Here is a 21,848-nt window from a genome sequence, read left to right on the forward strand (position 1 = left end):
TCAAACCCAGGAAACAAGGCCAAGAGCTCGAGAGCATCTGCCAGCGCTCTGGGCAGGGCTAGCCCAGCCCCCTTCCCAGACCCTGCAGAGAAGACGCCTCCCCAGAGAGCACACCTGCAGTCCCCCGACCACTCAGGACTGCAGCTGGTTACAGGTCCTAGGAGTTGACCAACCAGACCCAGAATCCAATCCTGGGGCAAAGGGAGGGGGAGCAGAGCTGCCAGCTGCCTCTCCTGGAGGCTGGCACCCTGGTCCTGTCTTCCCTGTGATACTTAGGAAGAGTTCCTCGTTTAGACAAACCACCAGCAATACTACTGCTTCCTAATGCCCAGCAGCGAATCTGCAAGACTCAGTTCCCCCACTTCTGGAGAGCACATTGCTCTCTAATTCTAAGTCAAATCACTCTTACTTGCAGGATACAAAATTAATGCACAGAAATCTCTTGCATTCCTATATACTAATGATGAAAAATCTGAAAGAGAAATTAAGGAAACACTCCCATTTACCACTGCAATAAAAAGAATAAATAACTAGGAATAAACCTACCAAGGGAGACAAAAGACCTGTATGCAGAAAACTATAAGACACTGGTGAAAGAAATTAAAGATGATACCAACAGATGGAGAGATATACCATGTTCTTGGATTGGAAGAATCAATATTGTGAAAATGACTATACTACCCAAAGCAATCTACAGATTCAGTGCAATCCCTATCAAATTACCAATGGCATTTTTTATAGAACTAGAACAAAAAATCTTAAAATTTGGATGAAGACGCAAAATTCCCCCAATAGCCAAAGTAGTCTTGAGGGAAAGAAACAGAGCTGGAGGAATCAGACTCCCTGACTTCAGACGATACTATAAAGCTACAGTAATCAAGACAATATGGTACTGGCACAAAAACAGAAACATAGATCAATGGAACAAGACAGAAAGACCAGAGATAAACCCACGCACCTATGGTCAACTAATCTATGACAAAGGAGGCAAGGATATACAATGGAGAAAAGACAGTCTCTTCAATAAGTGGTGCTGGGAAAACTGGACAGCTACATGTAAAAGAATGAAATTAGAACACTCCCTAACACCATACACAAAAATAAACTCAAAATGGATTAGAGACCTAAATGTAAGACCAGACACTATAAAACTCTTAGAGGAAGACATAGGAAGAACACTCTTAGACATAAATCACAGCAAGACCTTTTTTGACCCACCTCCTAGAGTAATGGAAATAAAAACAATAATAAACAAATGGGACCTAATGAAACTTAAAAGCTTTTGTAAAGCAAAGGAAACTACAAACAAGACGAAAAGACAACCCTCAGAATGGGAGAAAATATTTGCAAACGAATCAATGGACAAAGGATTAATCTCCAAAATATATAAACAGCTCATGCAGCCCAATATTAAAAAAACAAACAACCCAATCCAAAAACGGGCAGAAGACCTAAATAGCCATTTCTCCAAAGAAGACATACAGATGGCCTAGAGGCACATGAAAAGCTGCTCAACATCACTAATATCACTGATCATTAGAGAAATGCAAATCAAAACTACAATGAGGTATCACCTCACACCAGTTAGAATGGGAATCATCAGAAAATCTACAAACAACAAATGCTGGAGAAGGTGTGGAGAAAAGGGAACCCTCCTGCATTGTTGGTGGGAATGTAAATTGATACAGCCACTATGGAGAACAGCATGGCGGTTCCTCAAAAAACTAAAAATAGAATTACCATATGACCCAGCAATCCCACTCCTGGGCATATACCCAGAGAAAACCATCATTCAAAAAGACACATGCACCCCAATGTTCACTGCAGCACTATTTACAATAGCCAGGTCATGGAAGCAACCTAAATGCCCATTGACAGATGAATGGATAAAGAAGATGTAGTACATATACACAATGGAATATTACTCAGCCATAAAAAGGAACGAAATTGGGTCATTTGTTGAGACGTGGATGGATCTAGAGACTGTCATACCGAGTGAAGTAAGTCAGAAAGAGAAAAACAAATATCATATATTAACGCATATATGCAGAACCTATAAAAATGGTACAGATAAACCGGTTTGCAGGGCAGAAATTGAGACACAGATGTAGAGACCAAATGTATGGACACCAACGCAGGAAAGTGGCGGGGGCTGGGGGTGGTGGTGTGATGAAATGGGAGATTGGGATTGACATATATACACTGATGTGTATAAAATGGATGACTAACAAGAACCTGCTGTATAAAAAAATAAATAAAATTAAATTTAAAAATTAAAAAAATTTGAAGAAAATGTTTATAGATTCATGTTAAGTGAATATATCTATAATAGATTCAAATGAAAAAAGAAAACTGCAATGCATGGAAATATTATTTTAGGAAAAATTTATGTAGCTATGACAGTAAGCCTTCCGATTCAGGAACTTGGTGTGGCCTGCCATATGTGCAGATCTTACTTTGTGTCCTTCAGTAAGATTTCACATTTCTTTTATTTAGGTTCTTTAACATTTTGTTAAATTTAAATGTATTAAGTGTGTATTATAAGTGGTATATTTTCCCCTGTCCATTTCTAACTGGCTACTACTCATATTAAAAATAAAAATAATAAGAAAAACATAAACAAAACCCAACTTATCAGTTTGTGTCTTATGTAACTTTATAACTCCTTATAAATTCTTATACCACTTTATAAATTCTTTTTAATTCTAGTAATCTTTTACTAGATTCTCATAGGTTTTTGAGACCTCTACAATTACAGACAAATTATGCTTTTCTAATATTACAAAATTATTTCATACCCTTATCTATTTCATCAGACCAGATCTCTACAAATAATGAATCACATTATTAAGAGTAAGTATCTCCTGTGCCTGATTTTAAGGAAACAGCCTCAGAAATTTGCCATTTAGTATATTTGCTAAAAATTTTTGGTAAATGTCTTTATCATTATGCAATAACTTCCTTCCCTTCCTAACCTACTTAGAAGTTTTATTAGGAAAAGTTGCTAAGTGTTATCAAATGCCTTTGTAGCATTTTTCATATAACCTAATTGTTTTTCTCCTTTAATTTGCTGTTGTAAACAATTCAAGTTTTGTTTTAATTCAGACTTCATCTTTAATACCAGACAATGAGACTGCCCTAAGACCAGAAAGTGCCAGGTGCCATCCAGGAGCGACTGGAAGGACACTACATAATGCCTCTCTTTGTCCTGATTGTTTTGGACACTGAATTCTGCTTTTTCAAATATGAAAATTGCCACCCCTTCTTCATTTTTGTTTGCATTTTCCCAATATCTTTGTCTATTTATTTTTCAAATTGCTTGCTATCTTGTTTTACAAGTGTTTCTTCAAATAATACACATTTGGGCTTCCCTGGTGGCGCAGTGGTTGAGAGTCCGCCTGCCGATGCAGGGGACACGGGTTCGTGCCCCGGTCCAGGAAGATCCCACGTGCCGCGGAGCGGCTGGGCCCGTGGGCCACGGCCGCTGAGCCTGTGCGTCCGGAGCCTGTGCTCCGCAACAGGAGAGGTCACAGCAGTGAGAGGTCCTCGTACCGCAAAAAAAATAAAAAACAAATAATATGCATTTGAATCTGACTTTTCAGCCCATCTGACAGTCTCTGTCTCCTGAGTGCATTCACGCTTAGGGAAGTAATTAATGTACTTGGTTTTATTGCTTCCATCTTAAATACAATCTCACTTTTCTTCTTCTTACTTTTGCTGAATTAGCCATTTTCGTCCCTGTCATTTTTTTCCTGTTCCTTTTTCCTCCCTGTCATTCCTCTGTTTGCCTTTCTTTCCTGTCAGTTTTGAAGTCCTACTGTGCTTTAAAGATCAGCTCATGCCTATATATTCCTGAGTCATCTTCAAATATATATATTCTATCAAAAGAAAATAATAATGTTATACAATATGTGGGGGCTTCCCTGGTGGCGCAGTGGTTAAGAATCCGCTTGCAAATGCAGGGGATATGGGTTCGAGCCCTGGTCCGGGAAGATCCCTCATGCCGGGGAGCAACTAAGCCCATGTGCCACAACTACTGAGCCTGCGCTCTAGAGCCCGCGAGCCACAACTACTGAAGCCCACACTCCTAGAGCCCGTGCTCGACAACAAGAGAAGCCACCGCAATGAGAGGCCCACACACCACAACGAAGAGTAGCCCCCACTCGCCGCAACTAGAGAAAGTCCGTGCATAGCAACGAAGACCCAACGCAGCCAAAAATAAATTAATTTAAACAAATGTTATACAACATGTATTTTTTTTATACAACATGTATTTTTATACTATATGTATTTTTAACACACATGCACCAAGCATCTATAGCTGCTCACACCTCCCTCAACCCCAAACAGGATAGAAGCTTTAGTTCTAGGTTACTGTTAAGTTTTTCTTTAAAGAATGACTCTTCTATTTCAAAAGTCCCTACTTAGCGTTTATATTACAAAGTCCTAGTCACATCATTATTATCTATTTAACGTTAATAATACATATATTGCAAGATTCACTGCTCCCATTATTCCTCTCCTTTTTGTCTTTCCCTATCTTGGGATTTCTGTTCTGAACCAACTGTCATTTGATAGAGTATTTCCCCACGTGCTGTCCTCAGGTAAGTACATGGACAGAATACTTCTTAAATGCCTGCACTTCTGACAATGTTTATTTTTCCCTGACGAATGAATGATGTCTTTTCCTGGTTAGTGATTTTGGGGCCTTAGTCTTCTTCCCTCAGGATTCTACAAATGTTGCTCCAGGAATTTAACTGTTAGTGTTGCTGATAAAAAAAAAAGTCTGAAGCTAATTGATTCTCTTTCCATTGCAAATAAATAATCTGTTCTTTGGGTCTCAAAACTTTAAGATTCGTCCTTATCCTTGGACTTCAGGAATTTCATCAACGTGTGTCTACACATATATTCTTACGTTAATCCTGCCTGGGACTCAGAAAGAGGACTACTTCTCTACTTATTTCTTTTCTACCTCCAGACTCCTTTATTTCATGTTATAACTTCTGGATCTGACTTTTGAATTTATCTCTAGATAATTCTATTCTACATTGTCGGGTATATCTTGAGCTTCCAGATGTGACTCAAGAAGTATCATAATCATAATCTTTACCTATTCAATTTTTTAATCAAAAATTAAATTTGTTGTATATGAAAGCTGTTAAGAGTAAATCCTAAGCGTTCTCATCACAAGAAAAAATTTTTTTTTCTATTTCTTTAATTTTGTATCTATAGGAGATGATGCACGTTCACTAAATCTACTGTGGTAATCACTTCATGATGTGTGTAAACAGAGTCATTACGTTGCACACTTTAAACTCACACAGTGCTGTGTGCCAGTTATAGCTCAGGAAAACCGGAAGAAAAAAATTAAATTTGTTCTGATTGCCAAAAAAAAAAATCGCATTTCATGGGAAAATACATGGTCTCGCCGATATTAAAAAATAAATAAAAAGGAAAGTAAAGCTACAATTATATACCCATTAAGCAAACAAAGTAAAAACAGAGATCCCAGGCTCGTTCACGCTGCTGATAACCACGTAATGTGGTTCAATCTTTCTGGAAAGCTATTTGGCATTGAAGGGCAATTACCAAACGTGTGTAAGCCCACTTCTGGAGAAAGCTTTACAAAGTGTAATGACCTACACAAATTTAAGTTACTGACTTCCCCAAACACACAGTAACCCAAGGTGTTGCCTCTCCCCCTCCCCCCAAACCCGCATTCCGCAGCAGCATTTTGTCTCTGACACTGGCTCCTTGAAAATGGTCATAAATTATCACAAATGGTAGAAGTTATGATCCTGTTTATGTAAAACACACACAAAACAAAACCCAAAAACCCATGTACTTGTATATGTACATATGTGAATATTTCCAAAAGCACCGAATACGGTCTGGAAGGATACATGCTAAGCCAGCTGACCTCAGCTTCTAAGGAGGGGCACGGGATGGGGCAAGGTTGTGACTAAAGCATATTTTCACTTTTCACTCTGATCTCACTCTGAGAGTGTTATCTATGTATTACTTACATACTTTTCAAAACGTCCTTCCACTAATCAAAATAAAGTCAACTGGAGTTGGGAATTGTCTATTTAGGTGCATCCAGCTACCTCCTGAACTCTTGATATTTGAACAACTGCCCTTCCTGAAGTGATTAAGATTCCCTTGATTCCATTTACTAGAGCTGTTCTTAAAGTAATGGTAAAATTCTGGCACTGTTGCAAGGTTATAATTACGGCTAGGAGACCCCAAAATACCTAAAGCCTGATCTTAACCAAATATCCCTCCTTGTACGGATATTAGAGAAGATGTGCACAGACTAATACACTAGCACAGATAATTTTAGACTGCTGGGCTTGGCTGAACGGAATGCTCCTTTCTCAAGGTCTAATTAGGCCTAAATAGTTTGACCAATTTAGATATTCACATCTGCTTATTTCATCCCTCCAACAATCAAATTCAAAGTTCAGATGTTATCCTGAGAGAGGTTATTTGAATCCGCGCTCACTAGCCTGTAGCCGGGGAGATGAAAACAAGAGAAACCACAGGGGCACTTTCCCCCATGCTAGTGTCCAGCTGGCCCCATCTTAGTCCTTTTCTGGCCGGGACACTGGCCCTGTGACATGACCCACTGTCCTTGGATCTCTGCAAGCTTTGGCATGTCCTGTTCCCAGGCAGAGGAGGGTGAACAGGAAATGGGAAAGGTCTGGCACTAGATGGGCATCTTTTAGAAGAAAGACAAGGCTCTGGCCCAAGCCAACAGCACATGAATTTATACAGTGTAACCATGGCTCCATTTAAGTCTCTTCCTCCTCACAGACTGGTCCCTTACGAAGTCTCCTGACTACAATGACACTGGTCTAACCCAGTCAGGTCAGCCCAGCTCAGTCAGTCAATAGCTTACAGATGGTCAATGTAAGTCTTGGCTGTTACAACCAAAGTGGGCTCTTATTTGCTATTAAAAAAAAAGTATAAAAGCAGGGACTACAAGTCACCTATAATAATGAAAACTTGGACACAACTCCTGAGCCCAACAACAGGGAAACACCTAAGCAAACTTACTTCTTTCTTTTCCTTCAAAGGCACACCTCAGAGATATTGCAAGTTTGGTTCCAGACCACCACAATGAAGCAAATACCATGATAAAGTGAGTCATACAAATTTTTGGTTTCCCAGTCCATATAAAAGTTATGTTTACACTATACTGTAGTCTATTAAGTGTGTCATAGCATTATGTCTAACACAACAGTGTACATACCTTAATTTTAAAACAAAAAAAAATTACAAGAGTAACATCAAAGATCACAGATCACCACAACAAATGTAATAAAGTTTGAAATATTTCAGAAATTACCAAAAACGTGACAGAGACATGAAGTGAGCAAATGCTGTTGGAAAAATGGTGCTGACAGACTTGTTCAACACAGGGCTGCCACAAACCATCAGTCTGTAAAAAATGCAGTACCTGCAAAACCCAATAAAGGAAAGTGCAATAAAACAACATGTGTCTGTAAATAAGATACATTAATAAAGGTAGCTGCACTGAAAAACAGAGAATGGTATAATAAAGGGACCAACGTATAAAGGAATTCCTGAAACAAATAAAGCAGACGGATTCTGATCAACAGAAAAGCTGATCGTCCCAGACAGGAAAGATAAAGGGCTCCATGAGAAGCGGACGGGACCCCAACCAAGCCCCAGTGATCACCCAGAGGCAGAGTGGCAGAGAGTGGGACCGAGGGCAGGCTGTGAGGCAGGCAGAGGGCATGCAAAGCTCCCATGAAGGTCAGGCCCAGAGGTAACTGCTCGGAGTCCCACAAGTTCCAGCCAAAGACGTAAGGATGAGAAAAAGCATATCAGAAAGACTCCAAATTGCCATTCTGTGCAGACAGGATTTTGAAATCAACAGAAAAGCTATTAAAAAAGAGTCCAGTAAGATGGCAGATAAGATAAATATTCAAAACAACCAATTAAACACAAACTCTATATAATCAGTCAGGGGGAAAAAAGGTATTTTTCAGAGTAGCAGTAAAAAATATAAAAATGTAAATACAAACTATAATACAGCTGGAAATTAAAATCTTTGTAAATTAAGACCTCTCTGAAGAAAATTACAAATCTCGTTGCAGGGTGTTTTAAAAAATCTCAGCAAGTGGAGAAATGCCATACTTCTTTCTTTTTTTGATAGGAAAGAAGTGGATTTATTTAGAGAGAAACACACTCCACAGAGTGTGGGCCATCTCAGAAGGCGAGAGGCCAGAAATGCCATATTTCTAAGTAAGAAGATAATACTATAAAGATAATGATTCTCCCCAACTTAATCTGTACATTTAAATTAAAACCCCAAAAGGTTTCTTTTGGGATTCTGAAAAATTGATACTATGAATTACCTGAAAAAACACAATCAATAATTAAAAAAAAAATAAGAATGAAAATGCCCTATAATCAAAATTTACTGCAAGGTTAAAAAGAAGGCTGATATCAAAAACAGAATACCATTTCCACACTGATCAGATTAGCAGAAGTTAAAATTTGATGATGCCCAGTGGTGGCAAGGGCACAGAGTGGCACTTACATATATTCTAAGTGGGACTGAAAACTGGTGAACTTTTTTGCAGGTCAAGTCACATCATACGTTGAAACTTTTTATGTTTTAAAAAATTTTTAATTTAATTTAATTTAATTTTGTTTCTAGAAGCTGCACCACGTGGCATGTGCGATCTTAGTTCCCTGACCAGGGATCGAACCTAAGCTCCCTGCACTGGAAGCGCAGAGTCTTAACGACTGGACCACCAGGGATGTCCCATATATCGAAACTTTAAATGCACATAACCTTTGAGTCAGTAATTGTGCTGAGAACTTACCCATCACTATACTTGAAAAGCGTGCCAGGATACCTGTTTAAAGATGTTCGTCGCGCCTTTTCTTTGTAATAAAAAAAGAAATGGAAATAACCTAAATATCTACCTGTGGGGACTTCACAAGTAAACTCCAACACATCTGCATGTAACACAGTATACTATGGAGCTGTTAAAAAGAACGGGGTAGATCTGCAGGTGCTGCTAGTGGAAGACTTTTCTAAGGTCTATCAGATGAAACAGCAAGGGGTGGAACACTGCAAACAATTCAATCTCACTGAAAACGTTTACACTGGTATATGCGTAGGAATATTTTGAAGGAATATGTGAAAAACCATTAACAGTGGTTGCTTTTGGAAAGAGACATTAGAGGTGGGAGAGGAGAGGGAGACTGCCTTTTCATTTTTTAGATCCCTTTCTGCTGTTTTGAACTTTTTATTTGCATAATGCTAAAAACTGTGGTTCCTTCCACTGTGGTACTGGCACAGGAACAAACAGATCAATGAAACAAAACTAGATTTCCACTTGTGTGTGTGTGTGTGTGTGTGTGTGTGTGTGTCTGTGTGTGTGTGTCTGTGTGTGTATACACACTAGTATATATATTCTAATATATATTTGAATACATGATAAACTGTTATTCATCTGGAAATAATAATATAGTTAGACTTTAGCTCATCAAGAAAACAGAAACTGGGACTTCCCTGGTGGCACAGTGGTTAAGAATCCGCCTGCCAATGCAGGGAACACGAGTTCGAACCCTGGTCTGGGAAGATCCCACACGCCGCGGAGCAACTAAGTCCGTACACCACAACTACTGAGCCTGCGCTCTAGAGCCCACGAGCCAGAACTACTGAGCCTGCGTGCCACAACTGCTGAGGCCCGTGCGCCTAGAGCCCGGGCTCTGCAATAAGAGAGGCCACTGCAATGAGAGGCCCATGTACCACAACTAGGATTAGCCCCTGCTCGCCACAACTAGACAAAGCCTGCACACAGCAACGAAGACCCAACGCAGCCAAAAAAAATAAAGAAAGAAAATAAAATAAAAAAGAAAATCAGTTATGCATCCGGGAAAAAAAAAACTCAGGTTAAATTCCCTAATTCACACCTTATACCTACATAAATTTTAGAAAAAAATCAAAATTTAGAAGAAATAACAATGAAAGCACCTGAATTAGATAAAGAAGACCAAGGGATCAGAGAGATTACTTTCTACATTATATACTTCTGCACCGTTTAATTACTTGCAATGACTTTTATTACCCATGAAAACAAAGACTGTTCCACTGCAGGTTTGGGAGTAGGGAGATATGGCCAAGTTTTAACAGCATGGAGCGTACAAATGAAATAAAATCAGATACTAAGAGCAAAGCCAGCCTGTAACTAGGCCCTACTCTTGGTTCCACCTCCTCCTGCGGATGAGCGAGCGCTCTCTCACGGAGGCACGATGGTCCCCTGAGCAATTCACTCAGGAGGAAGCCAGGCGAGGACCAGCACAGGATGTTAAGTAGACACTACAAAACAAAGTCCTGGTCTTCTCCTCTCCCACCTTGTTCCTGTTTTGGTGACCTCCGTTTTTCCACTTTTTACATTTGTTCTGGGGTGCTTTTCTGTGGCCTCATTTGAAATAATAGGCCACATCTTAGGGTCTGAAAATGCCAAACTAGGAGCTGCTTTCGTACCACTTTCCCCAAGATATACTTCGTGGAACACCATTTTGGAAGATGTTAACAGAAACAGCAGGAAAAAAGCACTCTTAGGCAAATAAGGCTGGGAAATGCTGCATAACTGCATAACCTCCTCTTGGGGGGCGGGGGGGGGGCGGGAATCACAAAGTATATTGTATTTGCATATTAAAGGCACTTCTGTAAAGAAAACAGTTTTATTTAATACCAAATGTCTCCCAAGTTTCATTTTTGCACAATGCACAGACACTTTGGGGACAATGTATGGTTAAAAAACAACATTCACAAAACGGTGTGCTAGGTTCTGCTCTCGATCATCCTACGGAAAAGCAACCCACAGGACACCCAGTCTCTAGAAGCCTCCAGGACTGGCTGGTACTCTCTCCCAATGGATGAGGAAGCTGGTCTAATTTTCTTCTTCCAGTAGACTCTCTGATTTCAGCTGGTCCTTCCTTATTCTCTCCAAGTTCAGTTGTTGGTATTTTCTTTTAAAAAAGCCACACTAAAACAAAGGGAGGGAAGCCCGATTACAGGCCTAACCTAACCATCTGCTTTAGAAAACCATCTACCTGCTTGTTGCCATAATAGCCCCCATGCTCCTCTGCTTCCTCTGAATCTCTCCTGATAATCCAATCCTTCAAGACCCGTCTTAAATACTGCCTTTCCTGTGCTCAGTCCCCAGTCAGAAGAGATTTTCCACCTTCCTCTGAACCCCCAGAGCACTTTAACCTTTTTAACTTAACTAATTCTGCAAAGTACTACAGTTTCAGCTGTATTGGGTCATATATCTATGTAAAATTTTGTACTCAGCCTACTGGGCTGAGGGTAGAAAGAGATCAAGTACAGCCTCCTACACATCAAGAAACTCACAACCTAGTGAGAAGAGAAATAACCGGAATATAGTGTGACGACTGCCCCTTGGAAGGGTTTCTAGAGGGGAGCTCGAAGGAAAAGCATAAAGCTCAGCTCAGAGGACTCAGGAATCTCTGGGCTGAGTTTTAAGGGAAGAGTGAGAGCAAGTCAAAAAGAAGGAAAGGGCTTACGGGTGTAGAGAGCCTAACTGCAAACACAGAGACACGAACCTATTTAGTTCAGTGTGTTGAGAAAAAAGCAAGACTTAAAGGTGGAGAAAGTAGAGGCCAGAGTGGAAGGTCTTGAATAGCAGTGAAAGAGTCTGAACATCAAAACAGGGGAAGGAAAGGAAAGGACTTAAATAGGGGAACGACAATCAGGTTCATTTTAGGAAAATATCTCGGTACTCCAATTCTTCAGTTAGATCTTTATCTTTTTCAGACAGAAACTGTCTTACTCATTTGCCTCAACAGGCCTGTGGCTGAAGGAAGAGGGAAAGGTGGTCACGAGGCCAGGGAAGCTGCTCTAGGTCAGGGGCTGGCTGTCCTAAGGAGGACTGTGCCCAACACCAGAACCTTTACGAACATGAGTGGAACCGACCTTGACTAGGATGACTATAATCACGATCAAAACCAGAAGGCCACCAACACTGCTTTTAATAATGAGAGACAGAGAATACGCCTCCTCATCTTTCAGGAAGATGACAGTGATCTGGAACAAAACAAAGAGATCATCCAATAAGTCAGGTAAGGCAAAATGAGAAAAAAATTTCACGTTATTTTAAGGAGCAAAATGTGAGAACTTGGCAACATACAGTGTATTGATCAAAACTGATGACAGGGAACTTCGCTGGTGGCGCAGTGGTTAAGAATCCACCTGCCAATGCAGGGGACACAGGTTCAAGCCCTGGTCCAGGAAGATCCCACATGCCGCGGAGCAACTAAGCCCGTGCACCACAACTACTGAGCCCACATGCCACAACTACTGAAGCCTGCACGCCTAGAGCCCGTGCTCCGCAACAAGAGAAGCCACTGCAATGAGAAGCCCACGCAATGCAACGAAGAGTAGCCCCCACACGCAGCAACGAAGACCCAACACAGCCAAAAGTAAAATAAATAAATAAATAAATAAAAATACCAATGGAATTTTTTTAAAAAAGTGTACACACCAATGGTTTTTAGTATATATATATTTAAAAAAAACTGATGACAGTAAAGCAAAAAGCTAAACATTTCCTGATGCAGCATCTAAAATTATCTGATGAGATTTGTGGTTTCTGCTTCCACATGTAAGGAGCTTTAGAGTCACCACTCCATGCTAACAAGTAAAAAGCTGAACAAACTGAAAAATCAACAATTTTTGGATCCCTGAGAGAGCGGAGGCCACAAGGCAAATTGCTGCCCCCAAGAGCGGAGGGAGAGACAGAGAGACTGATACAGAGAGCAGAGGCTCACCAGCACCAGGGAAGCAAAACCTGAACTGCAACTGATGGGCTGCTGGAAGCGCAGTGCTGACAACCCTGGGGCTTACAAACTCTAGGAAACCCAGTCGCGGGGCTGAGGTTTTCTCCAGGAGCTTGACCAGGTTCCCACAGTAAACACTGGAGAAAAAACCCTTCATGCTTCCAGCAGGGGGAGGGGAAGAGGAACCATTTTGAAATAAGCCGGAGAACCCTCATCTTAACAAGGCCTGTCCTCAGGGGAAACTAGTTAACTAGCCTAACCTGCTGGGTAATATCAGAGCCTAACTGTCCTGGGGGAAGGGAAGTACCCAACTCAAGCCCACTCTAGCCATCCTGTCCCACCTAATGGGGTCGAAAAAGACTGAGAAACAGGGGTGAAGTTCGCAGTCCAGAGGCACAGGCTCATTAAAAGACTGAGGCCTATCACAGAACGACAGCACACTGCCCCTCCCCAACACCTCACCACATTCATGAAGGTCCGTCTACAGCATTTCCTTCTACCTGGTACAGCGTGTCCAGCTACCAAGAGAAAATTACCAGGCATACCAAAAAGCAAAAAAACACAACTTGAAGAGACAGAGCAAGCTTCAGAACCAGACACGGCCAGAACGCTGGAATTATCAGACCAGGAATTTAAAACAACCATGATGAATATGCTAAGGGCTCTAACGGTTAGAGCAGTCAGCACACATGAACAAAGAAAACGAGCAGACGGGCAATGTAAGTGGACAGATGCAAATCCTAAGAAAGAAGCAAAAAGAAACGTTAGAGATGAAAACCCGCTGTAACAGGAAATGAATGCCTATGATGCGCTCATTAGTAGACTGGACATGGCTGAGGAAAGAATCTCTGAGCTACAGACAGCAACAGAATCCTCGAAAAGCAAAGAAAACAAAAACTAAAAACAAAACGAAAGAAAAAAAACCCAGAGCACAGTAAAATTATCTGATGACCAAAATATTTTATACAAACTATTTTGGTCTCTTATCTAGAAGAGTTATGTCTGCCAGGAGACTGTGACCTTCTGTTTGTGTGTGTGTGAGAGACAAGAGAGCGAGAGAGGGAGAGAGCAAGAGAGAGCGAGCGAGAGGGAGAGAGGGAGAGAGAGCGAGAGAGCGAGAGAGCGAGAGAGCGAGAGAGCGAGAGAGCGAGAGCGAGAGCGAGAGCGAGAGAGGTTCTATTAAGGAGCCTCTGACAGTTTAATAGAGGGTCCCAACAAATTAAGATCTCTAGGGTTTAAAGAACACTGAAAGACGGAAAATCAAGATTCTACATCCAGGTATGCCCCAAGCTCACATCTTCAAAATGATTTCTAAGTCCCTTCCAACTCTGTTCTGACAACTCTTTTTGATCTTGCCTAATGACTGATAGGACATTTTCTGACATGAAATACATGACAAAGATAAGGGTCTGCTCTTCACCAGACTAATGTCAGTGACACAGTAATAAATGCAAAATGGCGTCCATGTGTACTATTGAAAAGCCCTTCCATTAGAAGCCACCCCAGCGTTGCTGTCCAGAGGCTCTCTCCATCCCAGGGCTCAAGTGGAAAACCCAGGGGACGTGCTTCCCAAGTGAGACCCAGACATGGTGCTCCCAAGTTGTGCCCAGCACACAGATCACGGCCAGAAGGCCATCAAGACACCTCTGCCTGCCCAAAACACTGAATTCCCTTCATCCAAGTGTTCAAGCACCAAGGTCAGGGATGCTTCGGACAGAATTTCTGTATGGGATGGAAGGCTGGACAAATTTACCTTTGAGGCCTCTTCCAATTAAGTCATAAACACTTCCAAGGGCTGACCCTCCAGGCACTGTTTAACTCATATAAGCTGAACTTAAGTTCTGGGCCTTGGGAATAGCGAGGGAGCAACGCAACAGAGAAGAACAGGAAGAGAGCTGTTTTTTTCCTTCATGGAAGAGTAAAGTGGGGGCAGCGGGGAGTATGGGGAGAAGACTTGAGAACCTGAGGTTTCAGAAAGTAATGAAAGGAAGTCCCAAGATGACAGTAATGTAACATGTCAGGTTTGAGTAGAAGTACTCCTATTTCTCAAAGCCTCCTCCTTTTTTCCTCTTCCAAAACCACAGGTTCCTAAAGTGCCCTAAAGGTGTCCTAGTAGAGGTGAAGGCAGAAGCAGGACACAGAATACCCCGGCTTGTAGAAAACACTCTTGGTGGCCCACCCAACAGCCATTCTCTCCTTTCCTAGTTTGTTCAGAAGTCATGACTGGTCTAAGCTGATCATGACAAAGTCATCCCACTTTGCCAGTGACTGACACAAGATCTAGTTCTCACTAATAAGTTACAAGGATATTATCTGCTAGGAGTTTTTAGGAAAATTGTCCTTGAAAAGGGAAGGCTGAAATTCCCTGGCAGTGCAATGGCTAGGACGCTGCACTTCCACTGCAGTGGACATGGGTTCAACCCCTGGTTGGGAAACTCAGATCCCACAGGCCACACGTAGTACAGCCAAAAAAAAAAAAAAGGAAAGAAAAGAGAAGACAAATGAGGAAAAACTCCTTTTGCTTCTGACCTCTTGGCTTCCTACTTTGTATACTGCCATGTGAAACTGTATCACTGGGAGAAGTGGAAAGTGGCAACTTTGTGGCAGCCACAAGGGAAGGCGTCCCCAGCACACGGAGGGTAGAGCACAAGATTCAAAGGGGCCAGCCCGTTGACACTGGTCTGCCTCCCTCACTGGATAAACAACAGAGGCCTTTATGGTACATGAGTGCTAGTGTCTTGCAGCTGAAATGTAAATACTTTGCTTGGGGTCCTGAATTTTAAAAAAGGAAAATCACTGTGGGATCTCTATGCTATAGAAATAAAAGCATCAGTAAGTAAAAGGGGGAAATTTATACATAAATTATTTAAGAATGTGCATGTAAGAAACTGTTAACAGTAATTCCCTTTGGGAAGAGGGAATCAGGGGTGTGGAAAGGGGGAAGTAAAGGAACCATTGTTTTTTGTTTGGGACCTTTGTGTAAGGCTTGGATTTTCTTGCTTTTCTATTTAAAAAAAAAAGTCTGAGCAATGGGATAATGGGGCACTTTCTTCCATATCATTTTCTGTATTAGAAATACTTAAAAATAAAAGGAAATGTTTTTCCTGACATGTTTGGAGAACTGCACCTTTCCCCTCCTCCAGGGAGGAAATCAGAGGACCTAATGTTTAGCGATCCAGTCTCACCCTCTTGACATTCCCTCCGATACTGAATCATGCCTAACTACAGAGCTCACAGATGGACAATCTCTGACACCGGCAGCACATCTAGGTGAGTGTCAACAAGAATGACAACTCAGGGTGGCACACACAGTATTCGGCCCACAGATCACAAAGGTCAGTCTGACTTGCAGTCATTCTTCTGCAAAACGAATCCAAGAGTTCTAGTACTTAGTCTAAGACTCATAAAAAAAAATATGCATTCCTGAGTATTGTAACTGTGCAACATTGTAACTAAACACTGATACCACACACTAAGAAGAGAGTTGTTATATACCCCCTCCCCCAAAATTTCTCACCTAAGAAATTTAAAAAAATATACATTTTCAAATCAAAGTATATATAGCTGTTGATTCCAGCCTAGTTATTTCAACTGAGACTTCCTCTGCTTAGGCCTCTTATTCAGTTGCCTCATTTCAGAGACAGAAAAACTGAGGCAGATGCTGAGTAACTCAAGGTCACGGAGGCAGTTGCTGGCAGAGTCAAGATCAGAGGTGATAAGACTAAAACAGGAAGAGGGCAACAGCCAAGTGTCTGTACAGGGGCGCTGAGGCCAGGCACAGTTTTCCCAGGACATCACCCAGAGAACGAGAAGACAGCCAGGGATTACCTTAGTTCTATGGTTCTCTGCATTGAGCCCCTCATATAGAGATTTGTTGAAAGATATTTCCCCAAGGATGTGCAGCTCAGTCACATCTCTTCGTAACTATAAGATGGGGAAGAAAAAAAACGAAACACATTTTAGACATGGACTTACTGTTCTTTTTTTTTTTTAAATTAACTTTTACAAAAATTTTATTGGAGTATAGTTGATTTAAAACAGACAGCACTCATCATCTGCCCCTTTAAACGTGCTCCTTCTCCAGTACTTCCTCAGCAATCACAAAGTTACCCAAGCAAGACACCTGCAGTTATACCTCAACTTCTTTTCCCTTATCCTTTACTTCATGCTACACCCTCATTGACCTACCCACACAGCCCAAGTCAGTTGTTGGTGATTCTTTTTTTTAGCCTCTCTTGCACCTGCCCCTTTTTCTCCATCCTCATTGCTACTTCTTCAGCTCAGATCTCATCATTCTCACCTGGATCATCACAAGACGTTAAACTAGACTTTAGTCCCTACTTTTTTTTTTTTGCGGTATGCGGGCCTCTCACTGTTGTGGCCTCTCGCGTTACAGAGCACAGGCTCCGGATGCGCAGTGTCAGCGGCCATGGCTCACGGGCCCAGCCGCTCCGCGGCACATGGGATCTTCCTGGACTGGGGCACGAACCCGTGTCCCCTGCATTGGCTGGCGAACTCTCAACCACTGTGCCACCAGGGAAGCTCTAGTCCCTACTTTTGAATGAGTCATCAGGTAAGGCCTAAGAGGTAACATGTGAGTTAAATATAAGAAGAAACCACATACATGAAGATCTATGAGAAAAGCAATGTCATGCAGAAGGAACAGCAAGTACAAAGATCCTATGGCCAGAACAATATTGGCAAACTGGAGTATAAAAAGCAGGGAAGGGCTTTCCTGGTGGCACAGTGGTTGAGAGTCCGCCTGCTGATGCAGGGGAGACGGATTCATGCCCCGGTCTGGGAAGATCCCACATGCCGCTCTGGCAGCTGAGCCTGCGTGTCCGGAGCCTGTGCTCCGCAATGGGAGAGGCCACAACAGTGAGAGGCCCGCGTACCGCAAAAAAAAAAAAAAAAAAGTAGGGAAGAGGCGAGTACTAGGAGATTAAGTTGAAGAAGCAAGCAGAGACCAGATCATAGGGTGCCTTGCACACCACTGAAAGAGACAAATTTTAATCTAAGTGTATTCAAACTTTTATTAAAAGCAGATAAGTGGCACAGTGTTTTCTTTTAAAACATAGCTGTTATATGAAGAACGTTTGTAGAGGGTATGGCAAAAGCAGAGGCAAGAAGAGTAGAGAGAAGGATACTGCAATAAACCCAGTAAGAGGGGTGGCCTGAACTACAACAGTACCAGTGGAGATGGAGAGAAGTGAGTGGATTCAGAATATACTGGTGGGGGTAGAATCACAGAGCTTGCTGCTGGTACAGATACGGGGATGTAAGAAAAGGAGTCGCAAGTAATTCCTAGTAACTAACCCGAATAAGTTACCCTAGTTAGTAACCCTCAGTAAGTGGGTAAGCAACAGGTTGGGATAGGAGGTGGATCAAGAGACCCGTTTTGGACATATTATATTTGGAGATGCTATCATCCTTCTTAGGGTAACAGTAGGATAATCAGATCTCAAGTACCTGTTCTGATTGACTCAAGGAGACCTCTGCAGCCACGGTTACATTTTCTTTATCCGAGGTGACGTTACAGCTCACTGAATGCCATTCTTCCACATGCTGGAAGAAGGTGTGTGTTAGTTGGCACAATTCCTCTTCGGGTGGAAAAGCCGGGAATTTTAACACTTGGCACACAGAGCACCTCAAGGTCCCGGAATAGAGGGTGTGAGCAGTTTCTGCGCTCACTTGGCTCGAGCAAAGCCGCAACCCTGGCAAACGTGACCCAGTGTAGAGGCTAAGGGGCGCCTTGGGACCGCCCCGCCTGTGCTTTCAGGGGAAACCTCGGAAAAGTAGAATTCGTGCGTCTCATGTCACCCGCTTCAGGCCCTCTCCCTCCCTGCCGCCCCGCCCTGGCCTCTCGGACGACCGCGCTCACCTGAACCAGGTCGCTCCCACAAACGCGCTCCGGACTCTGGCTGCACACAGTGTGAGCCTGAAACAAGACCCATTCCCGCGACGCCTTGAGAAAGCCAAACCGCCATAGTTATCCGCCCTCTCCCACTTCTCGCGAGACCCATCGTGATTTGCGGGTGCGAGGCAGGGCGCTAGGACCCGGCGGGCGGGTCTGCGTCTCTAACAAGTCTCGCGGTGTTTCCATTTGAACCGCCTGGCGGGTGTCGGCGATGGCGGCGTCACTCCGGCGACCCGAGAATCGCCTCTTCCGAACGTATGGGGTAGCTGGCGGCGGGGGGCCGCGGCGGCGTCCGGGCCAGGCAGCGGTGCAGTGGTTCCCGCCACAAGACCAGAAGCGTTTCTTCAGCAGCAGTAGCAGCGACGCCAGCGGCGGCGGCCCCTCGCCGTCTGTCGTCTCCGACGATCCTGACGACCCCGACTTCCCCGGCAGCCCGGTGGGTCAGCGGCGGAGGCGCGCTGGCGGCCGACTCTCCAAGGACCGGCCGAGTCTGATCGCGACCCCGAGACGCCTGAGGCTGCGACCGCGGTGCCCGCAGAAGTGCAGCACCCCCTGCGGGCCGCTCGGACCGCCGCCCTTCCCCAACGGCCACCCGGGCCTCCTGAGCCCGGACCTCAGTGTGTGCGGCCAGCCCAGGGACGGCGGCGAGCTGAGCACCAGTGCCTCCCTGTTGAGTTCTCCGGCCTCTCCCGGCCCCGGGTCCCCTGCGCCAGGAGACAGCATCTGTACCGACCCCTCCGCCTTTCTGGATGCAGCCTCTGAAGCTCCGAGCGGCCTCCACCTCCCAGAAGCCTCCCTGGACCAGGAGCCTCTCCCCTGTTCCCAGGAGGCAGAGACAGCAGGAGGCAGGCTCAGCAGGTTGGCCCACCAAGCCCGTGCCAGCCTCAGGTCAGCTCTCTGTAGCTTTTTGGACTCAGGAAATCCTGAGGATTCTGAGCTTGGGCCAGATGGGAGGAATATGCGGGAGTCCTGCTGTGACAGGGAACTGGTGAGGAGGAGGCTGGAGAGCCCAGGTTCACACAGCACGGGCAAGCAGAGGGCCACGGACCAGGACTCCGGTCGAGAGGCCGGGTCTCAGGAGGCTGTCCAGATAGAATACGGGGAGGCCCGTGGGTGCAAGCGCGGTATGGCACCTGGGAAAAGCAACAGGCCTGAGAGAACCGGGCCAAGCCGGAAAAGGAAGCATCAAGAGACAGCAGAAACCTCCCTCCACCATCACCACCACTTTAAAAAAGGCCAAAAGATGCAAAAAGATTCACTCGTCACCCTGGACCTGACGCGTTTACAGAATGCCTGCTCTTGGACCAAAGCCAGGGCCTCCTTCAGCTTGCACAAGAAGAAGACGGTGACCGCCGCGTCACAAGTGTGCAGCATCTACACCGTTGCCAGTTCCCTCTCTGAGTCCCTCATATCAGAATATTCAAACCTTCCTGTCACAAACAGAACAAACAGTGCCCTGTACCCTCGGCACTTCTCCTCCATATATTTGCTCACCCCCTTAAAGACACTACATGCCACAGACAAAAAGGCATCCGATGCAGAAAAGGTTTATGGGGAATGCAGTCAGGAGGGTCCTATCCCCTTCAGCGACTGCCTTTCCTCAGAAAAACTGGAATGCTGTGAGAAGATTGGGGAAGGGGTGTTTGGCGAAGTGTTTCAAACAGTTGCTAACCACACACCTGTAGCCCTAAAAATCATTGCTATTGAAGGACAGAAGTTAGTCAATGGAGCTCATCAGAAAACTTTTGAGGAAATCCTGCCAGAGATCATCATCTCCAAAGAGTTGAGCCTCTTGTCTGATGAGGTATGCAACCGTACAGAAGGCTTCATTGGGCTGAACTCGGTACACTGTGTTCAAGGATCTTACCCTCCCTTGCTCCTCCAGGCCTGGGATCGCTATAACTCAGCCAAAGGGTCTGCAAATGACCGGCCTGACTTTTTTGAGGAAGACCAGCTCTTCATCGTGCTGGAATTTGAGTTTGGAGGGATCGACTTAGAGCAAATGAGAACGAAGCTGTCCTCCATCGCCACTGCAAAGAGCATTCTGCACCAGATCACTGCGTCCCTTGCAGTGGCAGAGGCATCGCTGAACTTTGAGCACCGAGACTTGCACTGGGGGAACGTGCTCTTAAAGAAAACCAGCCTCAAAGAGCTCCACTACACCCTCAATGGGAAGACGAGCTCCATCCCCACCCGAGGGCTACAGGTCAACATCATCGACTACACCCTGTCACGCCTGGAACGGGACGGGATCGTGGTTTTCTGTGACATTTCCATGGACCAAGACCTGTTTACAGGAGAAGGTGACTACCAGTTTGAGATCTACAGGCTGATGAGGAAGGAAAACAACAACTGCTGGGACGAATATCACCCTTATAACAACGTGCTCTGGCTACACTACCTCACAGATAAGATCCTGAAACAAATGACCTTCAAGAGCAAAGATAACACCCCTGCCTTGAAGAAAATGAGGAGAAAGATCAAGCATTTCCATGAGACTATGTTGAACTTCAGCTCTGCCACAGACCTGCTCTGCCAGCACAGTCTGTTTAAGTAAGCTGGGGTTGCTGACCGCTCCCAAAGGAGAGGGCACAGGTCTGGAAGCCCCTGATGCCGTTTTTAACCTCTATCCCCACAGCAGGGTGGGATTCCTGTTCTTACAGGTTTCCAGTCAGCTTTTCAAACAAGAATTTTGTTTCCAAGTGGAAGGTGAAATGTTTGTTGAAATGTTTAAACTTAACAAATATTCTTTAAAAATAAACTATACATGAGAACAAGTGTTTACAACTGAAAAGCCCTCTTTCTGTCAGCAGACTCCATTTTGTAAATTCCTTTCCCCATTTTCCTTTTTGAGCCTTGACACTTTATGTAGCCTGAGCAGGAAAAAAAGCCCAAGGCCTCAGCTGTCAAACCGATCAGAGCCTGTTGCTGTAGGTGTCATAAGGCTGGCTTTGACAGACGAGGAGCCAGCTGAGAGCAAAGAGGCCGTAGCAGAGCAGAGTCCTAGGCAGACAGACTGGAGGGCAAGCAGGAAGGAGGATGGTAGGCAGTTTATAGGGAGAAGTGCGAGAAATGCCAC

General features: G+C 43.9%; 2 protein-coding genes across 2 annotated transcripts in view; one reads left to right on the plus strand and one right to left on the minus strand.

Annotated features, from left to right (window-relative positions):
• Positions 1-10,418: 10,418 nt before the first annotated feature.
• The window catches only part of ITGAE (integrin subunit alpha E), a 45,823-nt gene continuing 34,393 nt past the window's right edge, over positions 10,419-21,848 (minus strand). Inside the window, exons 27-31 of the mRNA XM_060290773.2 lie at positions 18,734-18,790; positions 18,322-18,417; positions 16,681-16,776; positions 11,990-12,100; positions 10,419-11,039 (exon numbers count right to left, since the gene is read on the minus strand). Coding sequence (XP_060146756.1) covers positions 10,944-11,039; positions 11,990-12,100; positions 16,681-16,776; positions 18,322-18,417; positions 18,734-18,790 — 456 coding nt within the window. The 3' untranslated portion in view covers positions 10,419-10,943. The remainder of the gene's footprint in view (positions 11,040-11,989; positions 12,101-16,680; positions 16,777-18,321; positions 18,418-18,733; positions 18,791-21,848) is intronic.
• HASPIN (histone H3 associated protein kinase) lies at positions 18,916-21,764 on the plus strand. The gene has a single exon (XM_030861738.2). It carries the CDS (start codon positions 18,981-18,983, stop codon positions 21,324-21,326), a length of 2,346 nt encoding a protein of 781 aa, XP_030717598.2. The 5' UTR covers positions 18,916-18,980; the 3' UTR covers positions 21,327-21,764.

Source organism: Globicephala melas, chromosome 20, assembly GCF_963455315.2.
Source record: "Globicephala melas chromosome 20, mGloMel1.2, whole genome shotgun sequence".
NCBI lineage: Eukaryota > Metazoa > Chordata > Mammalia > Artiodactyla > Delphinidae > Globicephala > Globicephala melas.

Coding starts and splice junctions, on each gene's coding strand:
- HASPIN (XM_030861738.2), top strand. CDS start 18,981: ATGGCGGCGTCACTCCGGCGACCCGAGAATCGCCTCTTCCGAACGTAT.